Raw genomic sequence first — 21477 nt, 5'->3', positions numbered from 1 at the left:
TGTACTTGGGAAAGAGAGATGCTAAGAGCTGTTTGGCCCCAGTCTGGCTGCCACCTTTACCAGCATCTCTCAGGTGTGTAGAGCTACCTTCTGGGCAAATAATTCTAGCAGAAGCGAGCTCTTCTTGGACACTGTCCTTCCCAGGGACCTGTGGGGAAAGTGCATCATCCTGCAGACAGCCATAGAAGAAGGTCCTGTAAGAACCTTATGTTACATGCTTAATCTGAGGACAAGCTACAGACTGGGTGATTGCACTGGCAAGTAGCAAGTGGTATGTCAAATACAGCTTGAGGGCTCCCATGCTGCACACTTGAAGTGTTAAATCCGGCTTGTTAAGGATGTAGCAGCACACCTGTGTGCAGATGCACCTACTGCTAGTGTACGTGGCAGTGTTAATGGCTTTGTAGGCATAGTTACGATAGCTCTTGTTAATGGTCATTTGGTTTTCGGTTGTTTTGACAGCTTCTTCTTTTGATACTGCTGCATAACACTAATGGCTTCTGGCTTTTAAGGTGCTGCTGTGAACTGCAGGTGTCAAAAAAGGTGTAACTAGTAATTATGCTTTCATATTTAAACTTAACTTATCCCTATCTCAGCTGCTGCAAGCTGCTTTTCATGGATATCCTTGCTTCCATCCGCAGCATCTCTGCTTTTCCTCTCCACAGGTAATTTGATGCGTGCTATCAATCCAGTGTAGGTGTTTTGAGCTCCATTCCTGCTGTATCTGTGACATTTCCCATGAAGTACACATTCTACAGAAATCCCATTTTAAAAATTTGATTTCTGCTGTCCCCTTTGCAGAAATGATGTTCCTCGAAGGCTTCAGATCTTTTCTAGATCTTTAAATACAAGTCAGCTGTAGCAGTAAGAAAACTACAATAACTGCTGACGCATACTTGGATTTATTCATGTACTCACTAAGGCTCTAGATGCTTTCTTTACTCAGTGGCAGGTAGCTAATTGTGCACAGCTTTTAGGATCGCTCTCTGACAAAATAGGTATGCAAACACTTTCTCTGTCAGATATTTCAGTCTTTGCAGTCTTTGCATATTTGTATTCAGATGGTTTGAAATGTCTACATTATCATTGCAAAACAAGGTTTGAGAAGGAAGCAGAGCCTCTTTCACATCAGCTTCACAAGGATAAATGCCAGCACCAGAACCAAGACAATAAGCAGAAAATTGAGTAGCAGGTTGAGACCTCTGTTGTTAGCAAGATCCATAATGGGCATCAGTCTGCCCTCTTGTGCTTGCAGCAGACTCTTGATTGTAGCTTTGGGCTGCTCCTTCAGTAGTAAGCGATGCAGATTCACATGAATTTCATTGTGTCCTTAGCTGTTTACCTGTGTTTAGTTTCTGCCACTTAAGAAAAAAATATTTGTTCACAATAAGTAGATTTTAAAAAAAAAAATCTGGATGCTCCTACAAGCCTTTTTTTCCAAATACCTTAAAAATAAAAAAAAATTAAAATATTAAAGTTAATGATAGCTTTCATTTCACTACTGAAGAACTTCTGAAGAACTGATTAATGGAGAAAGGACTTGAATTTTATACAATTTGGCTCTTTATTTACTTTTTTAATGTGTATGGTACTCTTCAGGCGTACTTGATTTTGCAAAAGAATGACTGTTCTCAAGACTTAATTTATTTCAGCAATAGACTGCTGAAGATTTACTTTTAAAAGATCTCCTGAGGTAAAAACCAAACAAACCAACCCGCTTTCTCATCTGGGCAAAATGTACCTCAGTTAACAGAAGCGTTTCCTACCCTTCTAGGGTTTGGCATTGCACAACACAGATAGCATTTTGCCAGCAGCGTGCTGTGCAGGATTCATTGCAGCTTTGCAAATGCCTTATTAAGAATCTCAATTGGACCAGCAGAGGATGCATCCATAGTGCTTTTAATAGCACATACGCAATAGCTTATTTTAAGATAATAACTTCACAACTGTGTTTCATATATAGAAATAGATGTGTATGCAAATGAAAGAAACAAATAGGACCACTCGCTCTCACAGTGAAATGTTGCCAAAACTTCCTTTCAATAACCAGCTAAGTTTTTAGGGAAGATCACAAGAGGGCAGTGTTTTATAATTTTATATTTTATACAAAAATGGAACTTTTGACATTCTTTTATCTTAAAAAAAAAAATTACGGGCTTATAAAGCAATCAGTTTGACTAAACTAACTGTCAGAGATTACAATAAATCTAGAGCCTATTTTAAGCAATTTATATTACCAGGGTTCTTACCAAGATGAGCACGAGTTTTTATAGGAATCCTGTTGTTCTGTTTTTAATCCTTGCATTGAGCTAGAGGTGTTCAGTCATCTTCTTCCATAAGCAAAACAATTTTTTTTCTTTTATTTTTTCCCCCCAATTTTTAACATCTAGGTCAAAGCTAAAAGGACTACATTTGCTGTTAAATAAAAGATATCTATGGATCTTGTAAGACTTTGCAAATCCTTTCTAATTGTATTCTAACAGACACTATTTATTAATAGCCATACAAATATAGGTATCTGGTCTGTAATCTATAATATATTAATATGCTTCCAGATATGAACAAGAATGCTCTCTAAATGACTGTGTTCATTATTCTGCTCTAATTTTGTTAGAGAGGATATAGGTAAAGTACATCTTGGTGTGAGCATGTATGTCTGACATGATTATTGTTCTGTGTGTATTATTAGCAAAACTTACATAAAAGTTCTTTATGCTGGGGAGGGGCAAGCAATTTGTGCATGTTTTGTGAAAAATTTTGTTTAAGCCTATTTTAAATTTGTCTTTTCACTGAGTCATTCAGTTCTGCTGGTAAGGGCAGTCGTTGCTAACTTGATGCAGAAAAGTTAATAAAGAAATGTAAGTACCTGCTGTGCTGTAAAGTGCCTTACTGACCTGGCTTGATCAGAACCAAATTTCTAATTCTGACATGGGTCATGTCTTCACCTAGAGAAAAATGGGTAGATTTACTAAAGTTTGCTGAAGAGCTGGCTGAGGAGACACATCTTTAAACCCAGCAAATTCTTGTTCCTGATTCAGCTCTTTCCCAGTGTAAAATTGCCATGGAAGTTTATGTCACTTGGGCGGTTTTTTGGGTAAGAGTAATACCAGATCATTGCCTGTTTTGCTGTCTATCAGTGCGTAAGATGAAATTAGCAAAAAGACCTAGCCTTGAGTGGAGTGGTACAGAGAAATGAAAACTTAGTCCAAGCTATGTGCTGTGTTTGGAAATTTTATTGCGGCTCATAAAAGTAGTGAACTTTTTGATTACACTTTCATAAAATTCATTAGGATCACTTATGTGCACTAGTTGGTGAGTGTAAATCAAGTATCTGGAAGTGATCTGGACATAGCAAAACAGACAAGACTTCTGTTGAAAACCAAAACCAAATAAACAGGTATAAAGAATCAGAAAGCTGTGTGATGACTAGCTCTTTTTCACATAACTGTAATAAGTAGATGCTAGAACGGATGCTTCTTTCTAAATGGAATTGTATTTAAGTATCTTCTTTTATGCATTAATATATCTTCAAGCAGTCATTTTAATAAATAAAAATACAGTAGATGTTAGTTTTAAAGCCCATATAAGTATACAAAGAAGAATGTACTAGGTACAAAAGGTTTTATTTTTTTAATCTCTGGGTTCAGTTATCATTTAGTGATCTAGAGGATGGTAGCAGTTTTTCTGATCAGCAGAACCCTAAGACACAAAGGAACCGTACAGTACATGCAATTTATCTGCATTGCTATAAAATAACAGTAGGGCTTCCAGTTTATTTATACCTTGGTTTTGTTCTTGTTTCTTGTTTTTTAAATAAATAATGTTTTTTCAGGTACATAAGAGGAAAGTGATGGGTTTGTTTTTATAAGGAGGGGCTGTTATTTTTTTTTAGCAATACTTCACTTTTACTTTTATGTATTACTGGCTTGTGAAACCTATAGTCCCAATGTGTCCTCAGAATTTATTCTTAACACCTCTTTTCTTCAGGGAGTTTTCTATACTGTTGTCTATTTCCAGTTGAAGTTTCTTGAAACACCTCCAAAGCAAACTAAAACTGGAAACCCTATCCATCACAAAAAGGTAGATTTTAAAAGAAAAGAAAGTAACTTTAGATTTTTCTAATTTTTTCCCACAGAAGAAATGGACTGTGTTTGCAGCTTTTCTTAAGAAGAAGAATTAATAGAGAAAGTGTGCTTTCTAAAGTCTCATGCATTTGTGAGAGTGGTTAGAATGCATGAAATGAAAGTTGAGATTTACATTGACAGTTTGAATCAATAATATTAATATACTAACTTGCAAAGGGGGGGGGTGTTGCCGATCTCATCAGTGCTTGCCCTAATCCTCATATGGCAGCTAATTTCCTTTAGTGATTAACCTTATTTCAGAGGTCTGGTCTCAGCATATCTATTTGCCAGATAGGAAGTGCATTACCACTGGATTTGCTTGCATTCCATCAAGTACATAGTTTTTTCAAAGATTTCTTCGCTTCTTCCTCAGCTGTTCATTATCAACCTCTACTCATGGAATATTAAGTCTTAAAGACAGCATACAATATTAGGATAAAATTGTTTTCATTTTTTGTATTCATCAATAGGATTGCTTACATAGGGTGCTATAGAAAGATGCCTGTTTAAAAAATAAATGCCTGTTTGACCTGTTGATTCTCGAGCTCTCTTTAAATTTGAAAACTGTATAAAGTTTCTAGGAATTTTAGTTTAACGCCAGCAACACATTGGGAGAGTTTGAAGTCTTCTGCTCAGTTTTGTTACTGACAACTGCTGGAGTAGAAACTTCACCTTTTATGTGTATAGACTGTGGTTTACATGTTGAAAAGATATTTCTGCAATGCTTTCCTTCCTGTGCATAATGGTATGTATCATGTATTTTAGGAAAGTATTTGCTTGCTCTCTAACAGGCATTTGCAGTTGAGAGTGGTGGTGTTACTTGCATTTGTTTGATACATTTTGATCACAGCAGTAAGAATGACCTAAACCTTTTTCTTTACCACATTCTTTAGCCACATTGTGTGGCATTGGCAAATACCATGTTTTCTGTAGTTTTAAACTAAGGAGATTATTGCATAAATTACAGCAGGCCATAATAAAGTTGTCTGAAGCCAAATATTAAGAACTCAGAATTATTTTTGAGTTGTGCCAATTGTCATGTCATTTAAATGACTATAGAAAATGAAATCTTTGATACTAGTGTGGTAGTGTCAATTTTTCTGCACAACATTGTGAAAAAAACTTTCCAGATGTCATTTAGATCTGTAAGGATGTATCTAGTGAAAAATACTGTAAATGAAATTGCCTTTTTTTTCCAGATCCAAGTTGTGTGCGTATACACACATATATATACATTTTTAATATATATTTTAAAATCCCTTAAATAGGGAGAAAAGCATATGAAATAGTTTTCATTTCTGAGTTAGAAGACATTTTTTGTTTATTCTCATATTCCTGTAAAAGCATTGAAACAATTTGAATGCCTTCAGTTGATAACGCAAAGATGCGGCACCTTGAAGTAAGCAGAGCAGAAATTTTCCTAGGCTGTGTTGAAGGCTGTGTGCCTGTAGCTATTCTTTGGGTGAACATGGGCCAAATTTAGAACCCCTCCAAGGGCTTAAGGATTTTCAGAGAAATTTAAAAACACTCAGGGCCCCAAAAGCGAAGTTGCTGTTCAGTAATCTAGCTAAAACATCGAGGAACTTACCAGCTCCATGGAGAGGCAGTACTTTACCCCATTCAGAAAAGACATCTCTTGACTGAGACAGACAAATTAGGTCATGCACAGCTTTGTAACAACAGGCTCTAAACACTGTTCTGCACAGAAGTGTGTTTTTAATACATGTAGAAGGTAGAAAGAGAAGAGCACGATGGTTGGCATACAGCTCAAGTCCAAGTGCTAGCCCCTCTCACAAGAGGATCCTTGCATTGGGAGTTGCGGGTGTAGGTCTCTCTTCCCTTTGGGGTGACTTTCCTAGAGGACAGTGCAGAGAAGTGCTGGAACTTCAGAGGAGCATCACAATGATACAGATCAGCAAGAGGCAAATTAGAATCAGGCAGAAATTCACAAAGAGCTCTTGGAGCCTTTGGCGTGCTTGTGGGTTGACCTCAATAGTTGAGGCTCTCCTCAGAGCAGAGCGGGTTATGTATTGGACCTTCTCCATGGCAACAAGAAAGCAGAGGGCACAAATCAGAGGTTTTAGGAGTGCAGGAAAGAAGAAAAGTTGTCAGGAACAGTGCAAAGTGCCTGTTATCTTCTCTTTTTGTTTTAGACAGCCTTTGTGGAGCTGGGAAAGCAGGAAAGTGAAGAGTTAGAAATGCAGAAGTAAAGCGTTTTGATGTGTGCAAATGGAGATTGTTTTAAAGTTCTAAAATGCCTGAAATAAATAGGTTGCCTTTACAGTGCTTTTATATTAAAACAGGATTTGTGCTGTGTTGCGCTTCTTATTCCTGAAGGCTACTGAGCACCTGCTTCCTAGCAGTAGTGAGGAATTGTAAAATGGAAATTGTAGATATGTGGGATTTTCCCAGATCATTGCTTCAGATGCTAATCTCTCCATCCTTCACAGTCAGTAGAAAGGCCATGGATGACTTCCCTCCCCACCACCCCGCTTTATTTGTTCAAGCACAGGTGAAAGTCTGATGATATGGCTAGATCTGGATATTACTGCTAGCTGTTATTGACACGGGCAGGTAATCTGATTTGCCAGTACCTTATTTTGAAAAGGAGTGAAAGAAATCTTGTTGAAGCATTTCCATTCCAAGTAAAAATACTTTATGGTGCGTAATTAAAAGCCTTGCATCGCTGCTATAGGGAATTTTAGCAGTAAACAGAAAAAACAGAATAAGAACTAAAATTTGTTTTTATATACATGTGGGACCATGTGTTGCAAAATGTTGGTGCAAAGGCGGACGACTGCTATGAGGAACAAAATAAAGCATGTATATAACTTTGTCTCTTAAGTGAGTGTTTTATTTCAAGTATATTTTCCCCCTTTTAATGGCAGATGGAAGCACAGGGTGTCAATTGTCTTAAAACTTCCAATAAGTAGTTGTGATGTAAAACTCTCCTGTACAAACCTTCCATGGAAAAAGGCTGGCTTTGATATACGCTTGCTTAGCTCATAGCGAGGTGAAGGTACTATCGCAGTGTGAAAAATTGTTTTTCAAGGTGATGATGATGATATATGCATCTCTCAAACTTTGCTCCTAAAGCTGCACTTGCCACTAAATGTTTCATGACTGTATATCATGATATCTTTGACAAAAGGCCTCTCCTTGTCATCTCTATTATTTTTCTCCAATAAATGAAATTCCTATCTACTCATATATGCCACATAAAGGGAAAGCATTGCTTAGATATCTGCTGCCTAAATTACACGATGACTGACTGAATCAGAGGTACTTTGTTGTCCACAAATTTGTGGTCAGATGAACTAAAATGGAAAATCTTAAAATGAAACAGAAGTGTCTTTTAGACTCTTTTAATCCCTCCACGTGGAGCTGTAGAGTCAAATGGTGCTGTATGAGCAGAATACACGTGCTTGTAGTGGCAGTGTTGGTATTTAAAGAGAGACTTTTAAAAGAAACCAGATTACACATGGATAATACCTATAGAGGATTCCATAGGATGACATCTCCTCCGAAAACTGACCTTCAGATTTTGTTACGATGTTTTGAGCTATAGTTGATCTTAACTTTATTGTGAACAAAATGTGCACCAGGAACTTACTTTCATAGTGACTATAATTTTTCAGCTTTGTTTGACTTTATGCTGTACCTGTTTTCACCTATTTAAGCAGTTAAAGTGCTTGCCAAGTATATTCTGCTTAGCTCTTTGCTGGTCACTGTCTGCCCCGAGTGCAGTAAAAGCAAGACGTGCACAGGAATTCCTAAGTACTTGGCTGACAGCATATTCCTTCTCCCAGCCCAGTGCAGGCTGGGGTGCATTAGGCTGTTTATCCTCTTCCAGACAAGGCATGGTAAGCGAACAACTAACGGATATAAGCTAGTACAGAGGAGTCTGTTTAACTAGCTCATGTGGTAGACACTGCACAGAGAACAGTATTTCCTGAGGATGACTTCATCACAACTCGCTATGTCATTTTTTTAATGCAGGGTGTGTGCAATCTGTGGGCGTTGGGCTGTGCGTGACCTGCCGCCGCAACGTATCTGTCATCTTCCTGGCTGCCCTCAGAAGGACTGGAACAGCATGATTTTTTTACCTGCGTGTATGCGCAATAAGTCCATTTCTGTATACAGCATTGGATTTACTGCACTTACAGAAGCAGCTGCACTGCTATGTTGCTCCATATTTCACTTGCGTGACTCGAGGGGCAGGACCTGGGGCTTTGAAGTGCTTCCGTAAAAGGCAGTATTAGCTGGTTGGGCATCACAGATGCAAGGCCAACACAGGTGAGGAGAGACAGGGAGATCTCTTGGGAAGGGAAAAAAAAAATACTCTTCCCTTTGGTGAGGGAGCAAGCAATAGGTCAGAAAGCTCAGTCAAGCTGTCACTCTGACATTAGCTGTTTGAAAATACATTACCAGACAGGCAATAAAGGACCTTAAAAAAGAAAGGCAGGGTAATTTAAAATATATACCTTTTAAGGGTAGAAAAGAGTGTAGAGAAAAGATGAGTAAAGGTCAAAATAGCATAACTTGATTTAAAAGCTCATATGGAATTGGAAATTATTAAAACACCCACATGTTGTTTTACCTATTAGGCCTGTCTGTGGGAGAAGTTTTCTTATAAGCAAAGGAAGCAAATTCTGTGTCTGTATTTCAACAAGTTTGGCTTTACAAGTGCATGGCTTTGACTAATAAACACATACCTTGCTTGTTAATCCTCCATGGTGCTGTCACCCACCTAAAGCCTGCACAAAGAGAAACAGATTCAGTAACACAGCTGCATATGGGTGGCTATCAAGGTCAAAATGGACAGCCTGAAAAATAATTCCACTGAAATGAAGGCTGATCATTGCCGCAGACAGGAGCTGTTCTCTGCTGTTTAGTCCCCTGCTTATGTTTTAGGTCAATATTAAGAAGTATTATGCATGCACACACCACTTCGTGAAAGGAAAATGCAGCAAAGGGGCAAACTACATTTGACATTTTTTTAAAGTCAATGTTACTTATGTGCAACAAGACCACGTATTGCATAGGAGAAACTGTTGGCTGCATCGCTGTGCAGTTGTGTGTTTAATCCTGCGTTGTTCATGGATGTGAAAGGCTCGTTTTATACACAGCGTGGATCTGCAGGAAGCGGTCACATGACTGACCCCATATTTTACTATGTAGGGGATCCCCTGCACCTGGTCCCCTAGAATGAGTCACCAGTCACAGCTACTGCATCCTTCTTCACTGACATGTGACTGGTTCCCTGATTTGTATTAGGTTATTTTTATCTCTGTTCCTGGGTGTCCTTCACAATGAGAGGAGCTATGTGACCAAAGTGAAAACTCTGGGCCATGCTTGTTCCTGGTGCAACTACATGGACTCCGTTGAAGTCACACGGGATAAATTTGGCTCATTTGGAAATGCCACAGCAATTTTAGATGCAGCCTGTTTCCTGTCATATGTTTACTAAATGCAGCAGTGATATCAGTGGAATAGAAGAGGTTTGACATATTTGTTTTGTTGCTGACCCATACGACCAAGTGAAGCCCTGAAAAGGCCTTGTTAAAAAGTAATATTGCGTAACGGTCTATTGCATAGATTTTTACAATGAGATGTCCCCAAAACCCAGTAATTCGGTTTTATCCATTGAAAAGAAATGTCTTAATAACCATAAACATAGTGCTGCAAAAGGTAGCATCAAGTTATGTGATCCTTGGTCTAGTATGTGTTTAGAACTGTTACCAAAAATTACCTGGCCTAAGAAATTCCTGTAGCTGTTTGTGTGAGCAGCATGATACTCGTAGGCAGGAAGAGGCATTCTCTGCATGTTCAGAGGAGGTAAGTTTAAAGATTTGTGTATGTAGCGCTAAAACAAAGAAGAACCTGCGTGCAGGACTAAATTCTGTGAGTGGAATTGCACCTGGAGTCCTTTGTCACCGATGCCTGTGGATTGTGTGGCCCCCAGAGGAGATGACATTGCAGAGTTCTAAAGCTCTGCCTGTGCATAGCAGCTGCAGTTGATGTGTAGGCATGCTTGTCATCTTCACTGGCTGTCCTGTGTTAATGTATATATCTTATTCCAAGTTGTATTGCTTTGCTTTGAACTCTGCTGTGAAATACCTCCTCATTGACAGAGTGGAGTCATTGCAGTTGAGACCTCCCAAGTCTGAAAATTCTTCTTTTTCATGTGAGGAAGATGAGGGGTGAGAAGGGAATGAAGAAAACAGCAGTCTGACTTAACTCTGAAGACCTCTAGAGGGTCTCACTGCTGTCACTTCAGTGAGTAAAAGTTTCCAACGATAAAACAGAAGTTGCTTACAGGTTTTCAAGCACGGAAGTGATTTATAAAGGTATGTCATAATTTATTTATTTTATTTTTTTTTTAAAAGAGCAAAATAGTCTGGAGGTGAGTTGCTAGAATTTACCCTAGCAGCTGGATTTTCTATTTATCTACACTAGGCGTGCAGAATTCTGTTGCTTATTCTGATTTTAGGCTGAGTGTTGCACTAAGCAGTCGTGTCACTGAAGAAGGGTATTAAGAGTATTAGTTATTTCAAGAGATGAATTGCAGAAAACAGAACGTTGGTGGTTTGGGTTTTTTTGTTGTTGTTGTTTTAAATTTATTTATGAAGAAGAGCGCTAAAAGAAAAAGGACTGGAGGTCAAAAACAAAGACTGGGATGGGTGAAGGCAAGAATGCAGACAGTAGTGCAGGAGAGGGCAGATTGAGGGAGGAAAATAGAAGAAGAAAATGGGCAGAGGAAGAGAGTGGGAGTGTGGAAAAAGAGCAAGGAATTGTGCAATGGGAAATAAAGCTGCAGCTGGAGTACATTGAGTCATTGAAGAAGGCTAGAGACTGACTTGTGGCATATGATACCACTTTTTCAATCCCATGCAGAAAGCATTTCCTTGGGATAGGGGAAGAAGCAACAATTCTGCTCACTTTTTAGTTTGGGAAGTTCTGGTAGTAAGAGCAAACTCATTTTATCCTTTTTACCTTTTTTTTAAAGTCTGTTTTGTGCAGAGGTGTTGATATTTTTCATGTGTTTGGGAGAGGGTAGGGGAAGGGTCACACTTTAATTTAGATTCTTTTTTTCCCTCTCATTAATTCCTTTTACAATCTTCCTTTTTTTTTTTTTTTTTTTTTTAGCTTTGTTCTCAGTATTCTAGAAGCAAGATTGGCAGTAAAAGCCTTTACACGTATTTCAAGTCCATGACAATGTGAAAGGTGTAAATATAAAGAAATTACACTGATGAATAGTTGAACATGCCAGGTTTGGCATTTTGGTTTTTGGAAGTTATCCACGTACCTTGTGGATAACTGGGACTTTCATCTGTGTGCTGGTCTGTTAGAGTAGCCTCAGAGCTAATGCAGGGAATTTAACCCAGAGTTAAAAACTAGCCCAAAGCAACTGTTGTTGCAGGATTATGCAGTGGGATCTTGGGCAGGTGCTTCAGCCTCCACACTTATCTGTTCCTCTAATCAAAATAAGACATAATAACCCTATCCTTTTTCCCATCTGTTAGTATGATTTGCCTTTTACGTAGTAACTTTCTTTTAGGAAATGAACTACTACTTCCACTGCATGCACTGAGTACCTAACACTTTATAGTTTCAAGTTGGGTTCTAGGTTCTGGTGGTTCATATGACACTGCTTACTAATAGGAAATAGGGTAAGTGCAATTTGAACTGAAGTAAAAATTAAAATACATCTAGCATGTATAAAAGGTAGAAGTGGAAGGGGATATTGCAAGTTGTGGTTTTAACCTTTGTAGCAGCTCAGGGGACAATGACATGGCATTGATTGAAAGAAGAATATAGTTGATAAATTCAACTTCTGAGAAGTAACTTAATGCCAGGAAAGTCCTCTTAAGCCATGTATCAATCTCTAGAAACCAAATGCAATCTTCTAGTTCTAAAGTGTCTTGTAGTTTAGGGAATGTAACACTACTTTCCTGTGGGATTTCTTAAAATGTCCTTTATGTGACATGTTTCTGTTTCAGATGCACTCTTATTTGTTTGCAGTGATTTAAAGCTGGGGTTGTATTTTGTTGTACAGTGTGTACGTGCTTCCCTTAGTTAGAAATAAAGGGATTACTTTCTGCATTCAAAATTCAGTTCATGATATTACAAATCCTAGCTAAATTATTTATCTGTAATTAGAAGCATTCTAGGATAAGTTTGGCATTAGAATGACCAGCAGGAGAAAATAAACCTTTAAAGGAATTCACAGCAAAAATGCTATATGAATTCTGTAGCTTGAACTGCAGTTTGAGTAACACAAATAATTTCAGTTCTAGTACTGCTATAAGCCACTTCATTTTTTTTTAATTAAGGGTACTTTTTCATTATACAGCAAAAAAAAAAAAAAGTTTGCTTTCTCAATGTGTTAGATCAGAAAAATGCTTTTCTGAGTTAAGTGGTGAAAGAACTTTACCTTTCCTGGGCTGTGGATAGGCAGCTTTGGGCAAACAGAAGTGTCTCTACAAAACTTTAAGTGAATTACTCTCTTTGGATTTTGCATTAAAAACCAAACAAAACATATTAAATTTTAAAGGAGAGACAAAAGTCTGAGGAAAATGATGAAAGCTTCTCACCTTCTGGTGTAATGCTACCCGAATAAATACACCCAAGGACAGCTAGTGTCCCACCAGCACGTAGAAAAATCTGAGTTGCCTATTACCCCTAAAACATGTCCCCCACAGCATTATATTTTTGACTCAGAGCTGTAATACCTACACTTCCATATTTTTGATAAGCAACTATAACCAGCTGTTAATTTGAGTAGAGGAGTTTTTGTAGAAAACTACAGCTTCAGTGCCTTGCTGTAAGAATTAAAAGCATAGAAGAAGAGAGGTTCCTTACCTCTGGTGTGACTGTCAGTGAAGCACAGAGGAGCCTGCTCGGGGCTGTGGGAAGTGTCTGTAGATCTCTGGCAACTTGTCCGAGTCTGTGACCAAGTTGTGGGAACAATTGAAGTAGGTTGAGGGGAAAAAAACAACAAAAGTTTCAGAGGCAGGACTCCCGGTGTCATTCAGCAGCTCACAAGTTGTGATTGGTCCCATTTCTGCCTTCTGACGCAGACAGCCGCTCCTCTAAACTTGCTCACAGCAGTAATGTATTAAACATGGGCAAGAGCTTTCCTCTCGTGAGGGGAACCGTGTGCCGGGGGGACCACCTGCGCAGCCGCAGGACGAAGGAATCTAGGAAGTGGCATGTTTCAGCAGGGCAGCGAAGGGAGCTGCTTGCTCACACCCTGCCTTTTCTTAAACAAGAACTTAAATGTGAATTTGGTCAGGGAGCTGTTTTGGATGTGTTGCTTTTGCTACACCAATGTTTCTTCATAATAAAAAACTTAACTCTCCAGTGTGGGTGATCACACTGCATATGGGCTTTTGATGTGGAATGATTTTCTTTTGTGCAAAGGGTTTCTTAAACTACACTTCAGTATACATAGTTTTGAAAATTCTGTTACACAGATGGTATTCAGTTTACAGTGTATGATGTGTGTTTTCCAATATCTATCTTCTGACAATGCTTGAACTGAAGTAATTTTTCTGTATTTCAAGCCTCTTCCAACCTCTCAACTTAATTTGTGGGTTAGAGGATTATTTTTTTTCCTCCAAATAAAATCTGGCATATATATGTTCATCTTCAAAAATTATCATTCCTATATAATTTGAGGTATTTAACTTTCCTTTAAATATACCCACCCTTTTTCTCCCCCTGCCTCTGTTTTGTGGCTGGAAACTATCCAAGTGGTTTTTGAGAACCCGTTCTGTTTGTTTGGATAGGATTAGCAGCTGGATGCTACTTTGCAGGTTATCTTATGTATATTATCCTGTTGGGAAATGACAAATGAGATGAGAGTCCATATACAGAGTAGGTTTCGTGCATCCGGGAAGTGGAGGATTTACTGGATGTGAAAAGACTGAACTGTTGAGTGTGTGAGCATCCAGCATCAGGCTGAGTAACAACTGACAGCATTGGGAAATTGCAAGCAAAAATACAGAAGCTCAGGCTAACTCTGAACACTTACACATCCAGTTCTGACAATAATTGTTAAGCATAAATTAGTGCTTGGCTTTGAGCAGGAAACCAAAGGTAGTGGGATTATTTTTTTGTTTAGTTTGGTTTTTTCATTTCCCTATAAGCCCTGCTGTGATACAAGCTGCAAACCAGAGACAAAAAGACCTTGGAGGTGATGTACCACCTTGTTTCAAATTGAGTTCTATTTTACTTTTGTAAATAAAGGTTAGCTCATCTGCGAAATTGGTTGTAACATAGTTGAAGTTAGAAACTCAGTTTTAAGGTAATAAATCTGCCTGCTTTGTGTTATCCTTTAATATCAAACTCAGGAAATTTAGGGTATCATATTTCAGTTGAAAGTTAATTGAATATATCCACAGTGAGGAGTGAAAGTTCTTTACCACTGCAAAGGGTTTCATAATTTACTTATAATGACATTATTAACATTATAAATCTATTGCAGTCAAGCAAACTGTATTTTGCTTTTTTATGAGGGAAGTTGCATGTTTTTATTGCATTCTGTCATCCAAGGAAAGTATTGCTATCACTGCATTGTTTGCTTTTTTAAGATGTAATGTGAAACTTGTACTATTGAAATTCACCTCTGTACTTGGTTATTAAAGTCCAGCACCCAGCACTGCAGCAGCTGCGATGCCAGTTCCTGTCTTTTAAAAAGTCACTGTAAAATGATCATGTTGTTTAGTTACTCAACCCCAAACTCTCAGCTTTTTTTGTTAGTGAATTGAACATAATCATCACTTTGGAGCTTTTTAGAAATTAGATGTCTTAAAAGAATGCTGATTTTGTTCGTGAGCTGCTGACACAGTCATAGCTTAGTCTTCTTTTTGAAGAATGATACTTAAATGTGCAAGGTGAGGCATTAATAAAAATACTAGTATCTCATCAGAAATATAATGCATACCATCTGTAAATGTCTAACTCGGATAAGAAATTTTAAGATTGAAAATATCTTCGTTAAATAACAATAACATGCACAAATTCTGACCCCATGGATGTTGTAAATGTTGTTTCTCTGACAACAAGCTTGGTTGGATACCCTCTCTCTTGAACACTTTTCTAGTTCAGTTGAGTATCACTCCCTTGTGTAACTCACGGGGATTTTGGTGGGGTTCTGAGGCAGATGCCAAAGTGCTGCTCACAGGACATGTTAGCCTGACAGGTACAGACAATATATATGAGCACATCGTTGTTGATTCACCCCTGAGTGAACAGGTCCAGACACCTGTGGATATCAGAAAGGAAAAGCTTTAAGAAAGGAATCTGTGTTGGAGGTTCTGGTCTGCTTTATTTTGTTCTGGGGAACAAAAATGTGCAGCTGTTACTTGCTTGACCTTAAATGGAGATGATCTGGGCTTTCTCCAGTGGGATTAGAAATCTGCCACCAGAGCATGTTTCTTCTCAAAAATTTATTTAGAGATCTGGTTGATGTTTGGGATAATGTCCAAAAAGAGGCGTGTTATACTTCAGCATACCAGCTCCTTTATTTAAATAATAATAAAACTTCTATTCACATTGTCAGTAATTTCCTGGACTATTTTTGTCTTTCGTGTGCTAGTTTTTAAAATTCCAGCTGTAGACACTGGCCACCTGCATAACCTGTGTAAAGAGTTTGAGATGTCAGTGTCTGGTCTGTTGATAATCTATGACTCTGCACAGAAATGAACCATAACCCAAGCCCAATTATTTATCACACACAAGTAAAGACGTTCAGCAGTAAGTCTGAGTACTCAGGTTAGTGCATTATTTCACGGTGCTGCCTCAGTTTTCTCTCATGCTGCAGGTGTACCTTTATGATATCACACTGCTAAGGTTCTTGTGGTCCACCTGTTTGGTTTAAAAGTAACTAAAAATGAAGAGAAGGGAAAAGCAGATGCTCCCACAAATATGCACTGATTTGTATGTGTAGGTGGAACAGAAGAGCAAATTTTGGTATCGAAGCTGAACATTAGAATGAGATCTTTCCATTTTGCAACCAGTATTTTTCTGGCCTGATTCTGATGCTTTCTGCAGCATGTGTAATTGTTTGTAGCCATCAAGGTATCAGCAAATGCGGCTTACGAGACACTTTTTGCTGATCTCTGCTGGGGGAAAGAACCCGGCTAATGTATCCTTCAGTTACATTTGTACTGCAGGTCTAATACAAGCTAAAGGGAAATGGGAGTTTTTTCTTCCTTCTAAAAATACAGGAAAAGCAGTATTTTCAGCTGGTGTGAAAAGCAATCAGATTTACACCAGGTAAGGAGACAGCCTAATCAACTTTTTTTTTTTTAATGCCTTTGAGTTTTCTTGCTTGAATTTGATAGATTTATGACCCATATGTTTGTATGTTTTACCTGATGCCTACTTTAATGCTTATTTGACTTTAGTGATTCTCACTCACATCTGGAATCTCAATGTTTTTTGGATGTATGTGGACAAAGTTGCCTTTCTGAGGCTGCAGATTTTCCTGCTTCTATAGTGAGAATTATAGTTTGTGTTAGCGTTAGAGGAAACAGCCTTGCTGAGAAATCTAGGCTTTGCATCGTGTTATTCTCCTCTGGGACAAGAAGTATTTACTTTTCCTAAGCATTGGACAGTCATTAAATTAGTTTGATCTTCACATTTTGTTCTTCATTATAAACAAGGTGAACTTAGTTTTTGAAGCTGCAACTTGTGAAGTGTACCATTGCAAAGTGATTAAATAACTGTACAAAATAAATTAATAGAAAGCTATACAACTTGGGCTGAAATATGTCTCATTTTGGGAATGCTGAAGCTCTGGCAGGACTAGTCATCTGATTTGTTACTAACCAAAGACATTTTTGGAAAGGTCAGCTTGAATGTTTTCATTTCAATCGCTGTTACTGGCATGAACTTTTAACCATTAAAGTAGATCACAGGGCTCAGAAGTGTGTAACGCCTGTTTATTGTCTTTGGTGCTTTGATCCAATGTTAGGAGAGAAGGAAGGTAACAAGAAGTTTTGCCTGGCTCTTGCTCTGAAAATCCACAGTGGCCTTCCTCTTCCCATACCCCCATAGGGAGCACTTATTTCACTTGGAGGCAATGCAGTTAGCACAGACTTGACCCATGTAGCTTTTCATTTTGCAACAAAATATTGACAGTACAAAAAGCCATGCTCTTGCAAATACCTGGTTGCTTTCATATCAATGAAAAATACTTTTTTACTAAATTAAAGAAGATTAAATAGTAGTAGTTAATTGCAGTGATGCAAAGTGTCTTCAAAATAGCAATATGATACAGAATAGGAAGTTCGGGGGTGTTCGTTACAGTGGAAGGTTTTTTCTTTTTATGAAATGCTTGGGAGAACTGTATTTTGGTGTTTACTGGTGTCCTCAATTGGTTAAGCTGAACAATGTGCTTTAGGTGGTATGCTGAGATCCTTATACCTAAGAAACTGTGTTGAGTGTCTTTGAGATAAACTGTTCTAGGAAGCAGAGAGATTAGTTGTGTTATTTGACATGTTATGAGTGATGGATGAACGGCGGGACAAAGGCATATGAAGGAGAGATAAAGTTGGAAGACCATGTTCCAGTTGCCAAGTGGTGGTGCTGGATTATCTCCACTTAAACAGTAACTGCAAAATGGAGGAGAAACAATTGAGGTTTAGACTCGGCTGCTACCTATCTTCAGCTGCAGGTCATCCTAACCGAAACGCATAAACTTTGCTCAAATGCTGAACGTGTTAGCAGCATTTAGAAGGTGAAGGATTCTGTCATGATGAATATTGCAGTGACCACCCTCGTGATCTTTGTTCAGATCAACATGGAGATTGCATAGATCAGACATTTAAACGTCCTTAAGGCTAATTATTAGTTGGTCCTACTTTGAGATGTGCATATGGGAAATGTGATCCAGAAATACCTTTTTTTCACTTGATCGGTGTTACAGATTGATGCCTTTCTTCACTTAGTTCTTCTGCCCGTAGCCCTGCCTTTTTTTATTTTTTATTTTTATTTAATGGAATGGCTACAAATAAGACTAGCACAATTCCTGTGGTGAATGTCAGCTGTCTATTAGTTCCTTTCTTTGTTACATGCAATTCATAGCTAAAAAACTAAGGGTTTTTTTTACTTCATGAGAAATCACTAAAGTTTATTTAAATGGCGGAATGTCTTTTCCCTCTTCAGAAATGAAATGCTGTTTTGCAATTACATATGCAGGAAAAAAATGCTTTATTTTAGAAATAAAATCTTGTTTTGCTCCTTGCACCCCAAAAAATTAAAATCCCAAACTCTATTACTTGAGAATTTGAGGTACAAAACTTCATATTTTTCTTTATTCTATTGTAGAATGTGCCAAAATAAAAATATTGATGTACTTCTCTGGTTCAGACCATCTCTGGGAAGCAAGAACAGATTTCCCAGTCTTATAAATATTTTCTGACTATCTATTTTGTTGTGATGATGTGGAGAGCTTTTCTTCCTCCTTTTATGACTCTCTTCTTACAGAAGAAACTATTTGCTTTCCTCTTTTTGTGGTCTCTGTTGAAAATTAATTGGTCCATTTGTTTTGAAATACAGTCTTTTGTATCAGTTGGTTGTATGAGTATTTGGTATAAAAATAGTATTGACATCTCTGTGAATTAGAAAATGAAAATAAAGGCAGTTCATTCTGAAACATGAACTTTGCTACCTTTGAGATGAGCCTCCCTTCTTCTGTGTTAAAATACAGTTGCCTAATTCATGTTAGACTGGATTACTCTAGTACTAGTTTTAAGAGGAGACTAAATGTATATTTATGGTTTGATATTTTCTTGCAATAAACTGCAGCATTTACGTTAAATTCCAAACTCTTCAGACTGCAATAACTCCTACGTAGATGAAGAAGAATACAGATTAAGGATATATCATTCTACTTGATTAGTTTAATATATTACCTCCACTGTGAACAGAGCATGAGCATACTTGATGAGGGAAAGGGAAAGGAAAAAAGGGGACATTTCATTGTAAAAAGGGTCTTCAAATATGCTTATAGTGTTATATAGTTGAAAAAAACATCTGCATGAATGTTCAATATGACTTTTTCAATGTGTAGCCTGTACTGCTGATACCTGTGATCATGCCAGCATCTGCCATCAGCGAGTATCTTCATGATTTAATGTATTCATTTATTAAACAGAAAAACATTCAGAATTTAATCAAGACTACAAAGGCAAAATAATGGAAGATCTCTTAAGGTCCCTACAGACCACCTGAGCTTCTTGGTTCTTCTTTCCAGCTATGAAGGATTTTGCAGATTTCCATTTGTCTTAAATACCTTAGTAATGACAGTGCAGAAAGGTGAATGGAGAATTAGCAAGGCTTTTGAATTTAACTAGTGGATAGAATGTAGCTTAATGGAAGTAACAGTGGACTCAGATTTGGAAAATGATGATTTTGAATCTCATCTGTGTTACCTGATTTGTGCATGTTTCTTTGATTTTTATTTTTTTTTTTTCCAAAGACTGTAGGAAAGCTATTTTGAGCTTCAGTCACAGAGGAACTAGGTAAAGAGGTGTACAGCTTGAACCAGCTGTTATTGAAACAGCTTTTAGTTATTTTCAAATGTTTGATTCTTGATGCACTGTGGGACAGTATACTTGGGAGGGTTTGCTGCAGATGCCTCACTGCTAGAAGAGTGGCTCATCACTACACTGGGAATCATTTACCCCTCTCATGCTCTCAATATTGCACACAGAAGGGAATCTCCAGCTGAGCCATCAGGAGACCCGCCTCAGGTTGACCTGTAGTGCAGTCATTTTCCAGCATGACCGAAAATGGATTCAGGTCCTTTCAAACAAAAGATGTAGCTTCATCTCCATTTTGGCTCCAAGGGTGTTCTGGGTGGATAAAACCTTGTTTTTCTTTTTCATTCAATCAAAAACTTAATTCAACCATGTTTATTTTTCTTTAGGCAGGGATAATCTCATTTGTATCTGTTAAAACCAGTATTTTGTTTACAAAATGGTTTTTACACTAGAGAATCTGCTGTGTCTTGGTGGTCTTTGGAGAGCCTCGGACAAATTGTCTTTGCTCTTGTCTCAGTTTCCTTTCTGTAGAATAAGAGTTATAAGGATGGTTTCTTTTTAAGATACTTTGAGATCTAAAAGTGACAAGTACTAATTGCTGGCAATGGAAGTGATATTTATTTTTTAGCATGAAATTGTTCTACTCTTTCGCCTTATATAAAGAAGGTGCTAGGGCTCCCTCCCAGGTTATCTCCTAAGGAAGGAAAACACCTTCACACACTGACACAGATGTTCAAATGCACCCTTACATCATACTGCTGCTTTTGTTAGAGACAAGTGCATTTCAAGTACCCCTCATAAACTCAAGTGGGAAAGGTTCATAATCTGGATTGAAGCCAAACAGTTTAAATATCTGTCACTTATTCCATACGCAAATTGTGTGACTGCCTTCCATACTTGTGGGGTTCCCAGTTTCACAGATAGTCCAGTGTTAAACTGGCTGCATTCCTTCTGTTTGTCTGTGATGCAGAAGTTTCAGGCCAGGATTTTCAAATGTATGACTCTTGAGATTCCAGGACTTGATTTGTCAGAGGTGCAAAGCCTCTGCAATTCCCTCTGAAATTCAGAAAGTCACACAGGTACATGCTGTGTCCATGTGAGTTTAAAAAAAATATTTTTTTCCCCCAAAAAATTCTAGGGCAAGTGACTGAATAATTGTTGTTTACATGATGATATGTGATATATGTAATGCTGTACAGGAATGGTGGTAGAATTCCTACCCGAAGCAATGGAAATCTTTTCACAGTAGGTCCATGTGCTGTCCTGCTTGGTTTGCTGGGTGAAACACAGCTACTTCCTCCAAGGGAAAATTCCTGCAGTGGGGGCAGAAAACATGAGTATGCCTCTATTTTTTCCATCTGCTGAAGTTTTTCAAGGTAATCACCAACAAATGTAAATGAGGATTGTGTTCATGTTGTGCAGAGCTCTGACATCCATAGACCTTATTAATTCTGTCTTTCAATCCCCACTTTACTAAATCTCCCACTTGCTGGTGTTTATATAAAATCCTTCTCTTTTTCCCTTGTTTTAAGCTGTGTTCCTGGTAATGAGAGCTGGAGAACAACAGAGGTGGTGTGGGGGGGGTGGTGTTGGGGGTGTGCGTGTCTTGTTTTCTCCTTACTATTTTGGTTTATCAGCTTAAAAGGGAGTGGAAAACAGTATGTTACCTAATCATTCCTTCCCCATGTGCTATCACTTATAACATGTACAGAAGTTGCATCTGCAAGATTTGAAATGCACAGGTTCCAGTAATTTGGCTAGACTCCATTCTTTCTGGAAGTGGCCATAGACACCAG

General features: G+C 38.0%; 2 protein-coding genes across 5 annotated transcripts in view; one reads left to right on the top strand and one right to left on the bottom strand.

Moving 5' to 3' along the window:
• CEP85L (centrosomal protein 85L) overlaps window positions 1–21477 on the top strand; it is a 155565-nt gene that overhangs the window by 89151 nt on the left and 44937 nt on the right. The gene's annotated exons all lie outside the window — the stretch shown is intronic.
• Window positions 3219–13194, bottom strand: PLN (phospholamban). Of its 2 annotated transcripts, XM_075747980.1 has the most exons (3): window positions 12990–13191; window positions 8840–8881; window positions 3219–6292 (listed from the first exon to the last, which is right to left on the bottom strand). In XM_075747980.1, exon 3 carries the CDS (start codon window positions 6167–6169, stop codon window positions 6011–6013), a length of 159 nt encoding a protein of 52 aa, XP_075604095.1. In that variant the 5' UTR covers window positions 6170–6292; window positions 8840–8881; window positions 12990–13191; the 3' UTR covers window positions 3219–6010. The 2 variants fall into 2 exon arrangements, with proteins under 2 accessions (XP_075604095.1, XP_075604096.1); XM_075747981.1 differs by lacking the exon at window positions 8840–8881 and having other exon boundaries at window positions 12990–13194.

Source organism: Balearica regulorum, chromosome 3, assembly GCF_011004875.1.
Source record: "Balearica regulorum gibbericeps isolate bBalReg1 chromosome 3, bBalReg1.pri, whole genome shotgun sequence".
In the NCBI taxonomy this organism is placed as follows: domain Eukaryota; kingdom Metazoa; phylum Chordata; class Aves; order Gruiformes; family Gruidae; genus Balearica; species Balearica regulorum.
This window is presented reverse-complemented; position numbering and strand designations above follow the sequence as displayed.

Bases quoted from the DNA above. Each gene is read 5' to 3' on its own strand.
- PLN (XM_075747981.1), bottom strand. From the start codon at position 6,169: ATGGAGAAGGTCCAATACATAACCCGCTCTGCTCTGAGGAGAGCCTCA.